Raw genomic sequence first — 14,740 nt, forward strand, 5'->3', positions numbered from 1 at the left:
AGCAAGATTTAATTTCAGAGCTCCATTAATGGCATGACATGTATGAACTTTTATTTTTTCACTGAAGTAGGTTCATGTATTTCAATGAAAGACACCTTTGACCCAAACATTAGAAGCTTTCTGTGTAAAACTATGATGCTCTAAAATTAATACTTTGCTGTTTGCTATTCCATTCAAGAAACAATATAGTTATTGTACTGTATTATTTGTTCCCCTTTCCATGTGATATATAATACAGCACTTACCCTGCTTTCTTCTAGGCTATCAAATGGACCTGGTGGATCATCCAGACAAAGAAATTCTCTTACTGCAAGGCTTTTCAAAGGAAAAAAAAAATAAGCTGGGGTACAAATAACCTTACAAAAGACAGCAAAAGCCAGTTACTTTGAAGCTATACAGTGTTTTAAGAAAGTTGGTTTTGAGTATATACCAAAAGCAGTAAGCTGGTTTATGTGTTTTTACACAACCAGCCAAATATAAATATAAAATCTATAGAAGATACTAAGATTTTAAAGCAGTTTTCTACAAGATACTAAGATTTTAAAGCAGTTTTCTACAATCTTATGAACATAAATAGAGATTATAAATTCATGCTACATAAAAACTGCAGGACATAAAATATAAGCCACAATAATGGTATAGGAGACCAACTTAAATGATGAATAGAAATAGTATTACTTCTAAAAAATATTAATTTACGCTAGTCTAAAAATGTCATCTTGTTATGAAGAAATACAATTTCTAATTTATACTTTGTTTCATTGTCAGGAGATGCTTCTAAAGTAACTGAAAAGTATTTACTGAAACAAGTTAAAGATTTTTCTTACAATCATGTTTATTACAGTAATTTACTTATTTTTCCTAAAGAGTTTAAGGGAAAAAAAATACTGAACAACTTATTTCTGAATTATCATAAATTTCAAAATAATGAAATACAGTTGACCCTTCATTCACACAGGGGTTAGGGGTGCTAACCCCTTGTGCGGCTGAAAATCTGCATATAACTTTTAACTCTCAATAAACTTTACTAATAGCCTACTGTTGACTGGAAGCCTTATCTGTAATATTAATGGTCAATTAACACATATACTATACCTTATATACTGCATTTTTTCAATAAAGCTAGAGAAATGTTATAAAGAAAATCATAAGGAAAATACATATATAGTACTATGCTGTAAAAAATCTTTGTATAAGAGGATCCATGCAGTTCAAACCTGTATTATTCAAGGGGCAACTGTAATAGGGTGTTGTTGTATTCACAATTACCAGAAACAGGTTAAAAGGTAAAAAAACTTAACTTCCTTGTTTAAAAAAATACCTTTCTAAAAGGAATTTTGGACTGAGAGGGAACTTTGTGTGCATGTTAAAACAAACATATGAAGACTTAAAATTTTTAGGTATAAAAGGATAAAAATATGATTTTTTGATGTACTGCATAAAGGAGATGTCAACCTATGCTGAGAAGGCAACGGCATGTTGGGGTCCATATTGGGTCAGACGGGTTGATGACAGGGGATGGTCATGAAGAGACAAAAGAAATATATGATGAAATCTTTCAAAAAGTAAAAATAATATGAATCAATATAGAGAAGTGGTATTAAGAAATTAATCCAGATGATCATAAAGAAAAAAGAGCGATTTGTGGACTATAAAATCTTGACAATACAGGTAATAGAGAAAACAGATTCAGGGAAACTGAGAAAACACTTGAATATTCATAATCATGAAATAATAGAAAGGACCTTAAATGTGATCTAGCTGCTTTTTAAAAAACGTGATCCACAGTATGCTTTTTATCCTTTTCATGTGTTCAGCCAAGACTATACCTAAACACCCCCAGGAATAGGGAATGTTCCACCTCTTAGAATAAACCATCCTACACTTGAAAAATACTGAAAACTAGGGAATTATTTTTCACTGTGCTGGGATTTTTCTCCCTGCAGCATTTACTCATGAATCTTAGTTCGGCTTTTGAGCCATTCAGGGCAAATCTGTCTTCTTTCACATGATACCCTAAAAGTATATTGAAAATGTATTTCCCCAAAGCAATACTAATACACTAGTATGTTCTTTTCTTCTATACTGTAACAAAATTTATTGAGTACTTAATATGGTCTATGCCCATATGGTCTGTGCACATGCGGAGCCAACATTCCCCCCGCAGTTTTACTGAGGTATAACTGACAATTAAAAATTGTATATATTTAAGGTGTACAAATTGATTTAAGTATACATTGTGAAATGTGAACTACAACTAAGCTAATTAGCATATCACCCCACAGTTATCACTTCTAATATATTTTAACTTAAATTCAATTAGCCAACATATATTGGTCTTAGATGTAGTGTCAACAATTTATCAGTTGCATCCATTGCTCATCACATCACGTGCCCTCCTTAATGCCCATCACCCAATAACCCTATCCCCCACTCATTTTCCCTCCAGCAACCCTGAGCTTGTTTCCTAAAGTTAAGAGTCTCATGGTTTTCCTCCCTCTTGATCTCTTCCCTCCCAGTTTTCCCTCCCTTCTCCTATGATGCTCTGGGCTGTTTCCTATATTCTACATACAAGTGAAACTATGTAATTGTCTCTTTCTCATTTACTTATTTCACTCAGCATAATACCCTCTAGTTCCATCCAATGCAAATGGTAAGCATCCTTTCTGATGGCTGAGTAATATTCCATCGTCTATATATACCACATCTTCTTTATCCATTCATCTGTTGATGGGTATCTTGGCTCTTTCCACGGTTTGGCTATTGTGGACATTGCTACTATGAACATGGGGTGCAGGTGCCCCTTTGGACCACTACCTTTGTATCTTTGGGGAAAATATCTAGTAGTGTAGTTGCTGGGTTGCAGGGTAGCTCTATGCTTAACTTCTTGAGGAATCTCCAGTTTTTCAGAGTGGTTGCACCAGCTTGCATTTCCATCAGTAGTGTAAGAGGATTCCCGTTTCTCCACATCCTGTTTGTTGTTTCCTGTCTTGTTAATTTTAGCCATTCTGACTGTTGTGAGGCAGTATCTTATTGTGGTTTTGATTTGTATTTCCCGGATACCAAGAGATGTGGAGCATTTTTTCATGTGTCTCTTGGCCATTTGTACGTCTTCTTTGGAGAAATGTCTGTTCATATCTTCTGTCCATTTCTTGATTGGATTGGTTTTGGGGTGAATTTGGTAAGTTCTTTATAGATCTTGGATACTAGCCTTTTATCTGATATGTCATTTGCAAATATCTTCTATTCTGTAAGTTGCCTTTTAGTTTTGCTGTTTCCTTTGTTGTGCAGAAGCTTTCTATCTTGATGAAGTCCCAATAGTTCATTTTTGCTTGTTTCGCTTGCCTTTGGAGATGTGTCTAGCAAGAAGTTGCTGCAGCCGAGGTTGAAGAGGTTGCTGCCTGTGTTCTCCTCTAGGATTTCGATGTATTCCTGTCTCACGTTTAGGTCTTCCATCCATTTTGGGTTTATCTTTGTGTATGGTGTGAGGAAATGGTTCAGTTTCATTCTTCTATATAGGGCTATCCAATTTTCCCAACACCATTTATTGAAGAAACTGTCCTTTTTCCTTTAGGTATTTATTACTATTTTGTTGAAGATTAGTTGACCACAGAGTTGAGGGTCCATTTCTGGGTTCTCTATTGATTTGTGTGTGTTTTGGTGCTAGTATCACACTGTCTTGATGACTATAGCTTTGTAATATACCTTAAATTGTGACAATTCTGGCATTGTGATGCCACCAGCTTTGGTTTTCTTTTTCAATATTCCTTTGGCTATTCAGGGTCTTTTGTGGTTCCATACAAATTTTAGGATTATTTATTCCAGCTCTGTGAAAGATGTAGATGGCATTTTGATAGGGATTGCATTGAATGTGTAGTTTGCTCTAGGTAGCATAGACATTTTAATTGTATTTTTTCTTTAATCCATGAGCATGGAATGTTTTCCCATTTCTGTGTCTTCCTCACTTTTTTAATAAATGTTTTATTTATTCTCTTAAGTATCTTATGGTTTTTGGTGCAATTCTTTTTTTAAATTTTCTCCCACTCTTTTTTTAAAATTTTTATTTATTTATGATAGTCATACAGAGAGAGAGAGAGAGAGGCAGAGACATAGGCAGAGGGAGAAGCAGGCTCCATGCACCGGGAGCCCGATGTGGGATTCGATCCCGGGTCTCTAGGATCGCGCCCTGGGCCAAAGGCAGGCGCTCAACCGCTGCGCCACCCAGGGATCCCCTGGTGCAATTCTAAGTGGGTTCGATTCCTTAATTTCTCTTTGTCTCATTGCTAGTGTATAGAAATGCAACTGATTTCTGTGCATTGTTTTTATACTCTGCCATGTTGCTGAACTCCTGTATGAGTTCTAGCAATTCTGGGGTGGAATCTTTTGGGCTTTCCACATAAAGTTATCATGTCATCTGTAGAGTAAGAGTTTGACTTCTTTGCCAATTTATCGATATTTCTTTTTGTTGTCTGATTGCTGAGGCTTGAACATTTCTAATATTTTTAAAGTATACTGCACACACAGGGCTGTCATATGTCCTATTTTAATTTTCATAATAATCATGTGAGTTGAAGACAGGCATTACATTTCCATTTTACAAATGATACCAAAGTTTAGAGAGTTAAAATGACACATACAATGTTGTAAGTGGTAGAGCAAGACCTTAATTCTGTCTTCTGAGTGAAAATATGTGTCTTTTTCTACCTTTAAATTCTTTTCTCTTATATTTTTGTTCATTTGGATCCTTTCCCCTAGCCACCATCACTTCCCTTTGACCACATCCAACTTGTCTCTATCCTTTAACTAAGGCCTCTAGAATACTGCAGTTGGTCTAATAGCACAGTGAAGAATAGGGCCACCACACATTCTTTTGGTTTAGATATTATACTTCTATCCATTCATTATTAGAGAACCAACTATTAGGCAAAAATAAGTCAAGGGAAATAAACTGTCCTTGGAATCGAGAGGTCAGAAGTCTGGATGAAACCCTGAGGAAAAGCCTTTAAGATCGATAAGGAAGATGTACAGAAATTTATAGAAGGGTCTTTTTTTCTTTGTAATGCTTTCAGTGTATGATTACCCGATGTGAGACATTGTTTTCTTACATCTTACAGGTTTATACCCTGATTTCCTCATCCTTTAGTAACATTTTTACATTCACAAATTAATTATTGAAATGCTGCTGCAAGCAAAGAAAAAGTAGGTAAGGGAATATATATATCTCTTTTTATACCTGTTTTAGAATTGAAATTTAGCCCAAGATCAACAGTGATATTGACAATGTAACGATCTGTAGGAATCTTTTTTGGAGTGGCTATTCTATTTCATTCTCCTTCCCTAAATATCTTTATGATCTATATTACCTCCCCATGACTTATTTATTTTATAACTGGAAGTTTGTAGCTCTTAATGCCCTCCACCTAAAATATAGCATAGGGAATATAGTCAGTAACACTGCAATAACTTTGTAGTAACAAACGGTAACTAGATTTTTTGTGGGAATCATTTCATATTGTATAAATACTGAATCACTATGATGTACGCTTGAAACTACTGGGATGTTATATATTAATGTATATCTCAGTAAAAAGAGAAAAATCTTTATGATCTATATAGCTGTCTAGCGCTCTGCTCAAACAAAATCCAATCCAATGGATTCCCCAGAGTTTTTTCCAATATAGTTCAAGGTCATATTCCATGCCCTACCTAATTTGTAACATAAGAATGAAATTTAAAACTAGCCATACAACTGATTTATAAGATACTTTTTCAGTGGTTCACTACATTTCTTTGGTTTCAACAGGACTCAGGTGGCAGAGGAAGAGAGTTCATATGCTCAAACTCTATTCCATAGGACAGGGACACACAAGAATCTATGGGAGATGGTAGTGTTTGAGAAAACAATTTCTTTTTCAGACATTCTGGTACCTTTTTTTTTTTTTTTTCCTAGAAAAGAAAACTCTTACTCTTGCTTGAGAATCACTGACTAGAGAACTTTATTTAGATTTGATAAATATATTTGACTGCCTATGTGTGACATGGTTCTGCTCAGTGATTTCCTACATATTATCAATGTATAATTTATAAACAAATCAAGTGAATTCAAATAAAGTATAAATACCAAAGAGTCTATATTATTAAATGGTCTATAAGTTCAATAGAAGTCAATTTTTAAGAAACAGGTCTTATTCTTTTTTCCTCCTTGTTCACTGACAGGTTCAATCAGCCCCCCTAGTCTCTCTGTCATATTCAATCTTTAATACTTTTGTCTCTCATTTGGCTATGATAATAAAGGTAAGAAAAGCATTGGGATAAAAGAGAAACCTAATTCCAACAATCTGGAATTTAAAGGTAAAGAAAGACTTTGTATCTTTGTATTCCCTTTATTACCTAGAGTAGTTTTTTAGTGTGTTTTGGAAAACTCTATTTTAAAATTGAGATTAGTTGTTGACTTAGCTTGCCCAAAGATAAAGGAGATCACAGATAGTATTCCTCAGTATTTTTTTATTATCAGAGCAACTATAACTTTATCTCTTCCTGATTCTCTGAAAAAGTTTTCTTTCAGAGTTTTACTGTATTTTCAAACTTCTTAAAAAACTGTTTCATCTGGTGAACTTTCATCTTCCATTTACTATATTTTACTTTTTTTCTTTCATAGGTACTTATTTGTTTACATTTCTCTTTTTTTTTTTAAATTTTTTTTTAAATTTTTTTTTTTATTTATTTATGATAGTTACAGAGAGAGAGAGGCAGAGACACAGGCAGAGGGAGAAGCAGGCTCCATGCACCGGGAGCCCGATGTGGGATTCGATCCCGGGTCTCCAGAATCGCGCCCTGGGCCAAAGGCAGGCGCCAAACCGCTGCGCCACCCAGGGATCCCCATTTCTCATTTTTTTTAAAACTCGTAATTTAATAGGGTTTTTATATATGTTTGTCATCTTGAAATGTATGTTTTAATAGGAAAAACCCTTAAAACTAATGCTTACAATTCATTAAAAGGTCAATCAAGAACTAAGTAAAAAAGTGTACTAAAAATACTAGATACCAATTCTGTTAAGATCAAATTAAGCACAAAAAGGTTACTGCATGAAAATATTCCTCAAGGATTTCAGATAGAAATGTTATGTCAGTTAATATTTCCCTTCACTATTTTCTATAAGGTAAAAGAAAATAGCAGAAAATTTACATTAAACACAACTTGGAGCATAAGGACTCAGGGATCATGACTGGGGACAGTGAGGGTCACATTGGAGATGGGTTGGCTGGTTGTGAGACTGAAGGGCTCACACGGAGATTCCTGTGGTGGAATATGGGGGTAGTGGGGGCCCAGTTTAGACCTTGACTATCTCTTGCCTAATAACTAGCCCACTTATGTTCCTATGTTCAATTTCTTTCAAATCCAAAGTACTTAAAAACCAAACGTTTTATGTCAAACCAGGCTTAAAATCCATCTACACCACCTCCAGCAAGAGAGAACAAAGCCAAGATCTTTCTGTTGGCTTAAAACACCTGCCTACATTCCAGTTTTAATGGTCTTTCCTAACTGACACTTCAAAAACAGTACATCTTCATGTCTATTTCATGGCTCTATACCTTTACTTATGCTTGCTGCTATTATCTTGGCTAATTCATATTTTTATGAATTTTTATCTGGCTAATTCTTTTATCTGGCTAATTCATATTTATTCTTCATGACTTAGCTCATCTACTATCTCCTCATGAGGTTTTCTGACTAGAGCTCCTTATTTTTTTAAAGAGAGAGAGAGTGTATGTGCATGTGTGTGCGAGGTAGCAGGTATGTGAGCGAGCAGGTGCATGAATGGGTGTGTGAACCAGTGGGAAGGGGCACAGGGAGAATCTCAAGTGTTCCACACTCAGTGCAGAGCCCCACGTGGGACTTGATCTCACAATCCTGAGATCATGACCTGAGCCAAAATCAAGAGTTGATCTCTTAACTGAGACACCTAGGCATCTCTAGGTTCAATATCCTTTTATTTTTTAAAAGATTTTATTTATTTATTCACGAGAAACACAAAGAGAGAGGCAGAGACATAGGCAGAGGGAGAAGCGATGTGGGACTCGATCCCGGATCCTGGGATGATGCCCTGAGCCAGAGGCAGATGCTCAGCCGCTGAGCCACCGAGGCATCCCTAGGTTCAATATTCTTATACATATTACCATACTACCTTGAGGAGATCCCTGTCACAGGACTTATTACACTGTATTATTAGTATTGTCTGTTTACCAAACCAAGTATTATTTATCAATATCAAGTATTGTCTGCTTCACTAAACGGCAGATGTTGTTTCTGAACTGTACAGACTATTCAAACCAATTAACACATTACAGAAAAAGTATTCCACAAATAATGATCTTATTAGAAAAAAAATTAATGCAACTGTTAAGAGCAAATTTCTATATAATGTTGTAAATAAACACTATCCTACAATTCTCAAATTTGGGATGGATTTTAGGTTTTAACAGATACTTCTACTTTTACAAGAAGGTAAACTTTGGATAGCAATAAGTAAGACCGAAAGTCTTAAGAGTTAAAAGGTCAAAATCTGGTCATTTCTGATGGTGTGACTTTAAGAATCTTGAGGAAGAAAGAAAAGGATCAGATATGAGAAATTTAGAGTTGAAAGGAAGTTTTAGAGACTACTTAGCCCATTTAACTCATTTTCCAACTGAAGACATTGATTTAAATCAGGTAAGTCTATAATTATTTCACTACTAAGCCCAAGAAACCAAATTTTGTATAAGGTCTCTGAGACCCAGTTTCATTAGGTAAGAGTTTTAGATACATCCAAATACAAAATATTACATTTTATTTCATTTTAAAAACCTGTTCATAATTGGATATCTACCAAACTAACAGTGGTGAAAATCACTTCACCTACCTCAGCAATAATGTTGGTTCTCAGGAGCTGGCATTATATAAACATCTGCATATAGAACTGAATTCTTTAATTTTATAAAAATACCAAGACTAACCCATCTTCTCTTGATAGTATCTTTATATATAAAATCAACTTATATACATTAAAAAAATTTCCTAGGAGAACACAGTTAAGGTTGAAAACGCATAAAAAACAGTTTAAATAAGTATTCTTGTTCAAGAATTATGGAATTACTGGAATTTTACAACTAGAAGAGACTTAAGAAGTCATCTAATCCAATATGTCTTATTTAATAATTTCCCCTTCAATACCACTGATGGTTATCTAGCCTTTTCAAAAACTTAAGGTAAAGAGAAACTTACTTTCTCAAAAGGCAGAGTATTTTTATATTAGATAGCCTGAAATGATACGTAACTCTTTCTTACCTGAACTGATAGGGCCTTCTCATTTCTCACTATTACTCCTAGTTTTTACATGTTAGTCTTACTATTAAAAATGAGGTTCTTAGATCAGCAGTATGAGCATCACCTAGAAACCTTTAAAAATTCAGAATCTTCACTCCAGATCTGCTGATTCAGGGCTTGCACTCTAACAATACATACTACAATTGGAGAAGCACTGTTTTTTTTTTTTTTTTTTGAGAAGCACTGTTTTAAAGCTAAGTACCATATGATTAATCTTTCAAATATGTGAAGACAGCATTTTATCCTCTAAGTACTTTTGCATTTTAAAGAGTAAATATTATCATTTTTTTCCAATTGCTTCTTCATGTAAACACGTATTTTTAAAATTTTTTTAATTTTAATTTTTTAAAAATATTTATTTATTCATGAGACACACACAGAGAGAAGCAGAGACACAGGCAGAGGGAGAAGCAGGCTCCACGCAGGGAGACCAGTGTGGGACTCGATCCCTAAGACTCCAGCATCATGCCTTGAGCCGGAAGGCAAATACTTAACTGCTGAGCCACCCAGGCGACTCTATTTTTTTTTTTTAATATGAACTGCTGTTAATGCAAATCCATCCTGAACTTTTTTTCAAACACATATAGAATATAAAACTTGAATTTTGGCACTAAAGTTCTTATAGATGGATAGTAATAGGAAAAAAGTTATATAATTTAACCCCTCTACTTTCAAGAATTAAAAAGGAGAAAAAAATTTGGTAAATCATATATTTGTGTAGTGCTTCTGAAAATAGAGAATAGCGAAATATTTGCTGTGCTGATTAAATGATGCAACAATTTCAAAATATCATAAGATAGTATAAATCAATAAACTGTATTTATAATTTATATGTAAATCATAAAATTTATTAACTGTAACTATATAGTAAGTATAACCAAATTGTGCAATGTAAGACTTTTCCCTTCTGTCCATCTTTAGATATCCTTTACCTTGACAAACAGCCACATGCTGCTGGCACAGGACCTATGCCTTCTTATTTGTGCATTTCAATATAATACTCCTTCTCATTTGTAAGGTCCTTCACCTTCTCCTTCTTGGTCCAAATATTGTTAGTTCTTTAAAATCCAGCTCAAATGTCACCCTCTAGGAAGCCTCTTCCAATTCTCCTAGTCAAAAGTTCTCTCCCTCTTCCTCCTCTGAAAAAGACCTAGCTCTACTCATGATAGGTTTTCTTTGGGTGACTCTTCCTCCTATTCCATTTTTTTTAATAAAGGATCAGTACGTAATGCATCTTTCTGTATTATACTATCTTATATATATTAAGACCTAAATATTTATGGAACAGACAAAATAATAAATCCTCTGACTTATTGAAATCTTAAAAATATTGACTTTTCAATTTGTTTATTTATTCTGTATTTTCTAAATGCTTCTGAAAATAATATCTTAAAACTTTCAGACCAATACTCCTCAGTATTCTTTCAGTTCTTACTTTCTTCTACTTCTGCTTTGTTACAGTTAGAGAGATTATAATATTAAAAGCTGCCAATTGTGTAATGGCAAGCTCTTAGCCAACATGAATGTTAAGAAGTAACTATGTTGTGAAGTGTTAAGGATAGTAAAAGAGGAAAGTGAAAGGATTATAATTATAAATCTATAACAAATTAATATCAAATAGTTACTTAGCCATGTAAAGATAGTAATTTTTCTTTGTTGTCATTACCCATAATCTTAACTTAGCCTTCAAAGTTCTAAAATCCTACTTCCTACTTCCAGTATTGCTTGATCACTGAGAAAAGGACCAATCTTTCCCTTCTCTGAGTTCCCGCTACATTTACAATCTTTATCATACCAAGTAGCATTTCATAAACTCCCTTATTTTGTTCATATGAAAGCCTAATTTGATTGGAATTTAAACTATAAAGGAAGGGATAGGATGGTGAGGGTTGTGTCAAGGACATCTCCCAGGTTCTTGGTAAATGATGCTGCTAAACATTAGGAAAAGTCTACAGAGTAGCTTTTACCTGGGTTTGATGTCAGTTTGAGATATCTGAAGGAGATATCAAGGAGGCAATTGCATATATGACTATGGAATTGAGAGAAGGGGTCTAGCTTATAGTTCCTTTCATAGAGGAAAATGAGGGGGGATGGGCAGAGAACTCAAGTAGCAGCCATCAAGCTTGGGCAACACACATTAAGAAAAAAGGTGTATATGTATAGCATGTGTGTTATATATAACATGAGGTAATATACACATTAAAAAAAGACTGAGAAAAAAGGGGAGAAAAAATAAGACAAGTTGGTTGCTTTGTTTTCCATCCTTATGTGAAAAACTACTAAACACAGTTATAGATACAAGTAGTTATGCAACATGCTATTGCTGCCTTGTAAATGTTCTCTACTTATATCAAAATAGTTCTAATTCACCTGATAAAATAAATTCTAAAATAAGATACCTGGCTGATATTAAATCATAACGCAATCTTCTTATATTTTCAGAAGCAGAATAACATACAGATCCTTTCTCCTGCTCTTTAATGCTTTTTATTTTCACACTTTACCCTCTATATAAATTAACCCAACCTCACATTTTTGCATTACTTTGGAGAATTATAAGAATATTACCTTCAAAATTATACAGGGTTATATTAATAAAAAATCTAATATGTGGGCCACTTTGTTTAAAATGATTGTTAAAATACTAAATACTAAAATCAAGTTTACAGTTGGGTGGTTTGAGTATATGGTACACTGAATTTTTAACCTAAAAAATTTTTTTAAAGACTTTTTTTATTGCGGGGGGCGGGGGGAGAAGGAGGAAAAGGGAGAGTTACAAGCAGACTCCCTGCTGAGCAGGGAGACAACACGGGGCTTGATCCTAAGATCTGGAGATCATGACCTGAGCTAAAGGCAGATGCTTAACCAACTGAGCCACCCATGTGCCCCTAAAATTTCTTTTACATAGCAAAATTTTTATCTTTGCTCACTTTTAAAAAAAAGTTAATACAAATCAAATGCTGAGTAAAATTCTTATTGATAAAAAGCAAAGAAATTCTAAGTAGTGCATTAGGACAAGAAATTATATTCCTACCCTATGTTTTTGTGCTTGAATAACTTTGGCCCTGTATTTGTTTTTTAAACAAGTTGTTTCAGTTTATTACATACCAGTTAGCAATGTCCTTGTGAGCCACTAAATTTTGAAGAAATGCTTGTAATCCTAGTTGTCTATCTTCTAAAAAGTCAGCATTGTAATTATCTTTGAACCAGCGTTTTGGTGGAAGTGCCAATCGAAAGCCTGGAAACATCTCTTTTAACTGAAAAAGAAGAAAAAAGAAAATATAATGTTCAACTATAGTATATCAATCCTATAAAAAATATCCTGTTAACTACATGAACTTGTTGATGAAATAAGCTTAAAATAAAATAATTAAATTCAGCTAAGCTTTTTATACCTTGATTGTTTTACTTGTTGGTTTTTACCAGTTGTATATACATAGGAGTTACAGCTGCTACACATCCCTGTCAACACTTGGCATTGTCCATTCTTTTAATGTTAGCCATTCTGGTGGGTATGTAGTAGTATTTCACTGTGGCTTTAATATGCATTTCTCCATCAACAAATAATGTTAACTATTCTTTCGTGGGCTTTTTTGGATCTGCATATCTTTGGTGAATTATCTATTCAAATCTTCTAACCCCTCCACTTAAAAAAAATTGGGTTATTTATCTTTTTATTATTAAGTTGCAAGAGTTCTTTAATATATTCTGGATATAAGTCCTTTGCCAGTTATTCATATGACAAATATTTTCTCTCAGACTGTGGCCTGATGTTTACACACATTTTTTTTTTATTCTTGCAAAGTAAAAGCAGGTCATGGGTAGAGTTCTTTCTGGTACCTAGAACACTGACATAGATACTTATTAATTTTAAATGCCCAATTTGGAATATCAAGGAGATATTTACTAATTTAGATTAAATTCCTACTAATATCTTTCTTTAAAAGCTTAAGAGTTATCTAAATATCAGCTTGCCTAATATAAATATTATAGCAATATAAAGATGAATCTGGAGAGATGAATATAAAGATGAATCTAAACATTAAAATAATAGTTGAGCCCTGAAAAGAAATATAGCAAGTCATAAAGGATTAAAAGAGTCATAAACTGTTAGAAATTAGTCTTTATGAACAATTATTTTAACAATTTCATAAACAAATTAAGAATTCCACTTAAGTATCTGGTAACTTCAGGAATTATTTTGATCTTATTTAATTATTAAAAGAAATCAATAGAAGTACAGAATTATAGGTTTTTAATTCATCAATGTCATAATAAGAACTTAGGAACAGTAAATAAAGTTCAACATAATGGTGAAAATATGTTACCAACAATACTTTTAAATATTTGGCATACTACTAAAAGTCATCTTGATAATACCTATATAGAAGATAAAATAGCTTAGCATTTTATATTTTACCTTTCACTAAAATTGAGGTTTTCAGAATGGCAAAAACTTGTTGGCAGCCAGGCAACTGCAAAATCATATAAATGGGGTTTCCTACCACTAAAAATTATAAGAATATACTAACTTTAGAGTTTTGAGGGTAAAGGTGGAAGATGGGAGAGAACAGGACCAGTAAAGTTTCCTCTACTAAACACCTGTAAAAATTAGGGAGTGATTTTTCATCTAAGGTCATCTTAGCTTCTCAGAAATATCATAAACCACTTGTTTTTTTCGAGAAATGCTCCTGGTTTCTAAAATACCACTACCCTTACCTGCCTCAATTGATTTCCCTCTAGCTCTGTGGACACATCTCAGCTCTTTCTCTATTACATTCTTAGTGCAATTTACTCAATCAATTCTCTAGTGGAAATTTAGGTTGGTTCTAATTTTTAACTATTAAAAACAGATTAAAACACAGACAATGAAAATTAATGAATTAAACACAGTGAACAGTATCCTTGGAGCTAAATATTGTCTCTGTCCATCATTTCTTATGTTGGATAAATCCCAGAAATGTGATTATTTTGTCAAAATTATATACAACTTTAGGAAGGTATGTCCCCTAGGAAGATTCATATTTCCAACAATGGGTAATACCACTTAAATAAATACCACTTAAATGTCTGTTAACTTGATGAGAGAAAAATTGTTTATTTTCTTTTGAGTACTCATGATATCAAATGTTTTCCAAATTTATTGGCCATTTATATATCTTCTGTGGTTTGCCTTGTTCACATCATTTATAATATTTTCTACTTTGGGGTTTACTCTGTAATTTAGTTTTAAGAGTTTTAAATATATTGAGGGTTTTTATTATTATTATTCTGTTTCATATGTGCAGAAAGCAGAATTCTAGATAGCCCCATGATCTTTGTCCCTAGTGTTGCTTCTGTGATTTTGTTACATTACATAATAAAACAGATTATGAA

At 33.5% G+C, this 14,740-nt stretch overlaps 1 protein-coding gene across 6 annotated transcripts in view; it reads right to left on the minus strand.

Moving 5' to 3' along the window:
- The window catches only part of SNX16 (sorting nexin 16), a 39,800-nt gene that overhangs the window by 13,994 nt on the left and 11,066 nt on the right, over positions 1–14,740 (minus strand). For all 6 annotated transcript variants that reach the window (XM_038579621.1, XM_038579619.1, XM_038579620.1 and 3 more), the window contains 2 exons: positions 12,473–12,621; positions 246–315 (listed from right to left, as the gene is read on the minus strand). In XM_038579621.1, the coding sequence (XP_038435549.1) occupies positions 246–315; positions 12,473–12,621 (219 nt within the window). The remainder of the gene's footprint in view (positions 1–245; positions 316–12,472; positions 12,622–14,740) is intronic.

Source organism: Canis lupus, chromosome 29, assembly GCF_011100685.1.
Source record: "Canis lupus familiaris isolate Mischka breed German Shepherd chromosome 29, alternate assembly UU_Cfam_GSD_1.0, whole genome shotgun sequence".
NCBI lineage: Eukaryota > Metazoa > Chordata > Mammalia > Carnivora > Canidae > Canis > Canis lupus.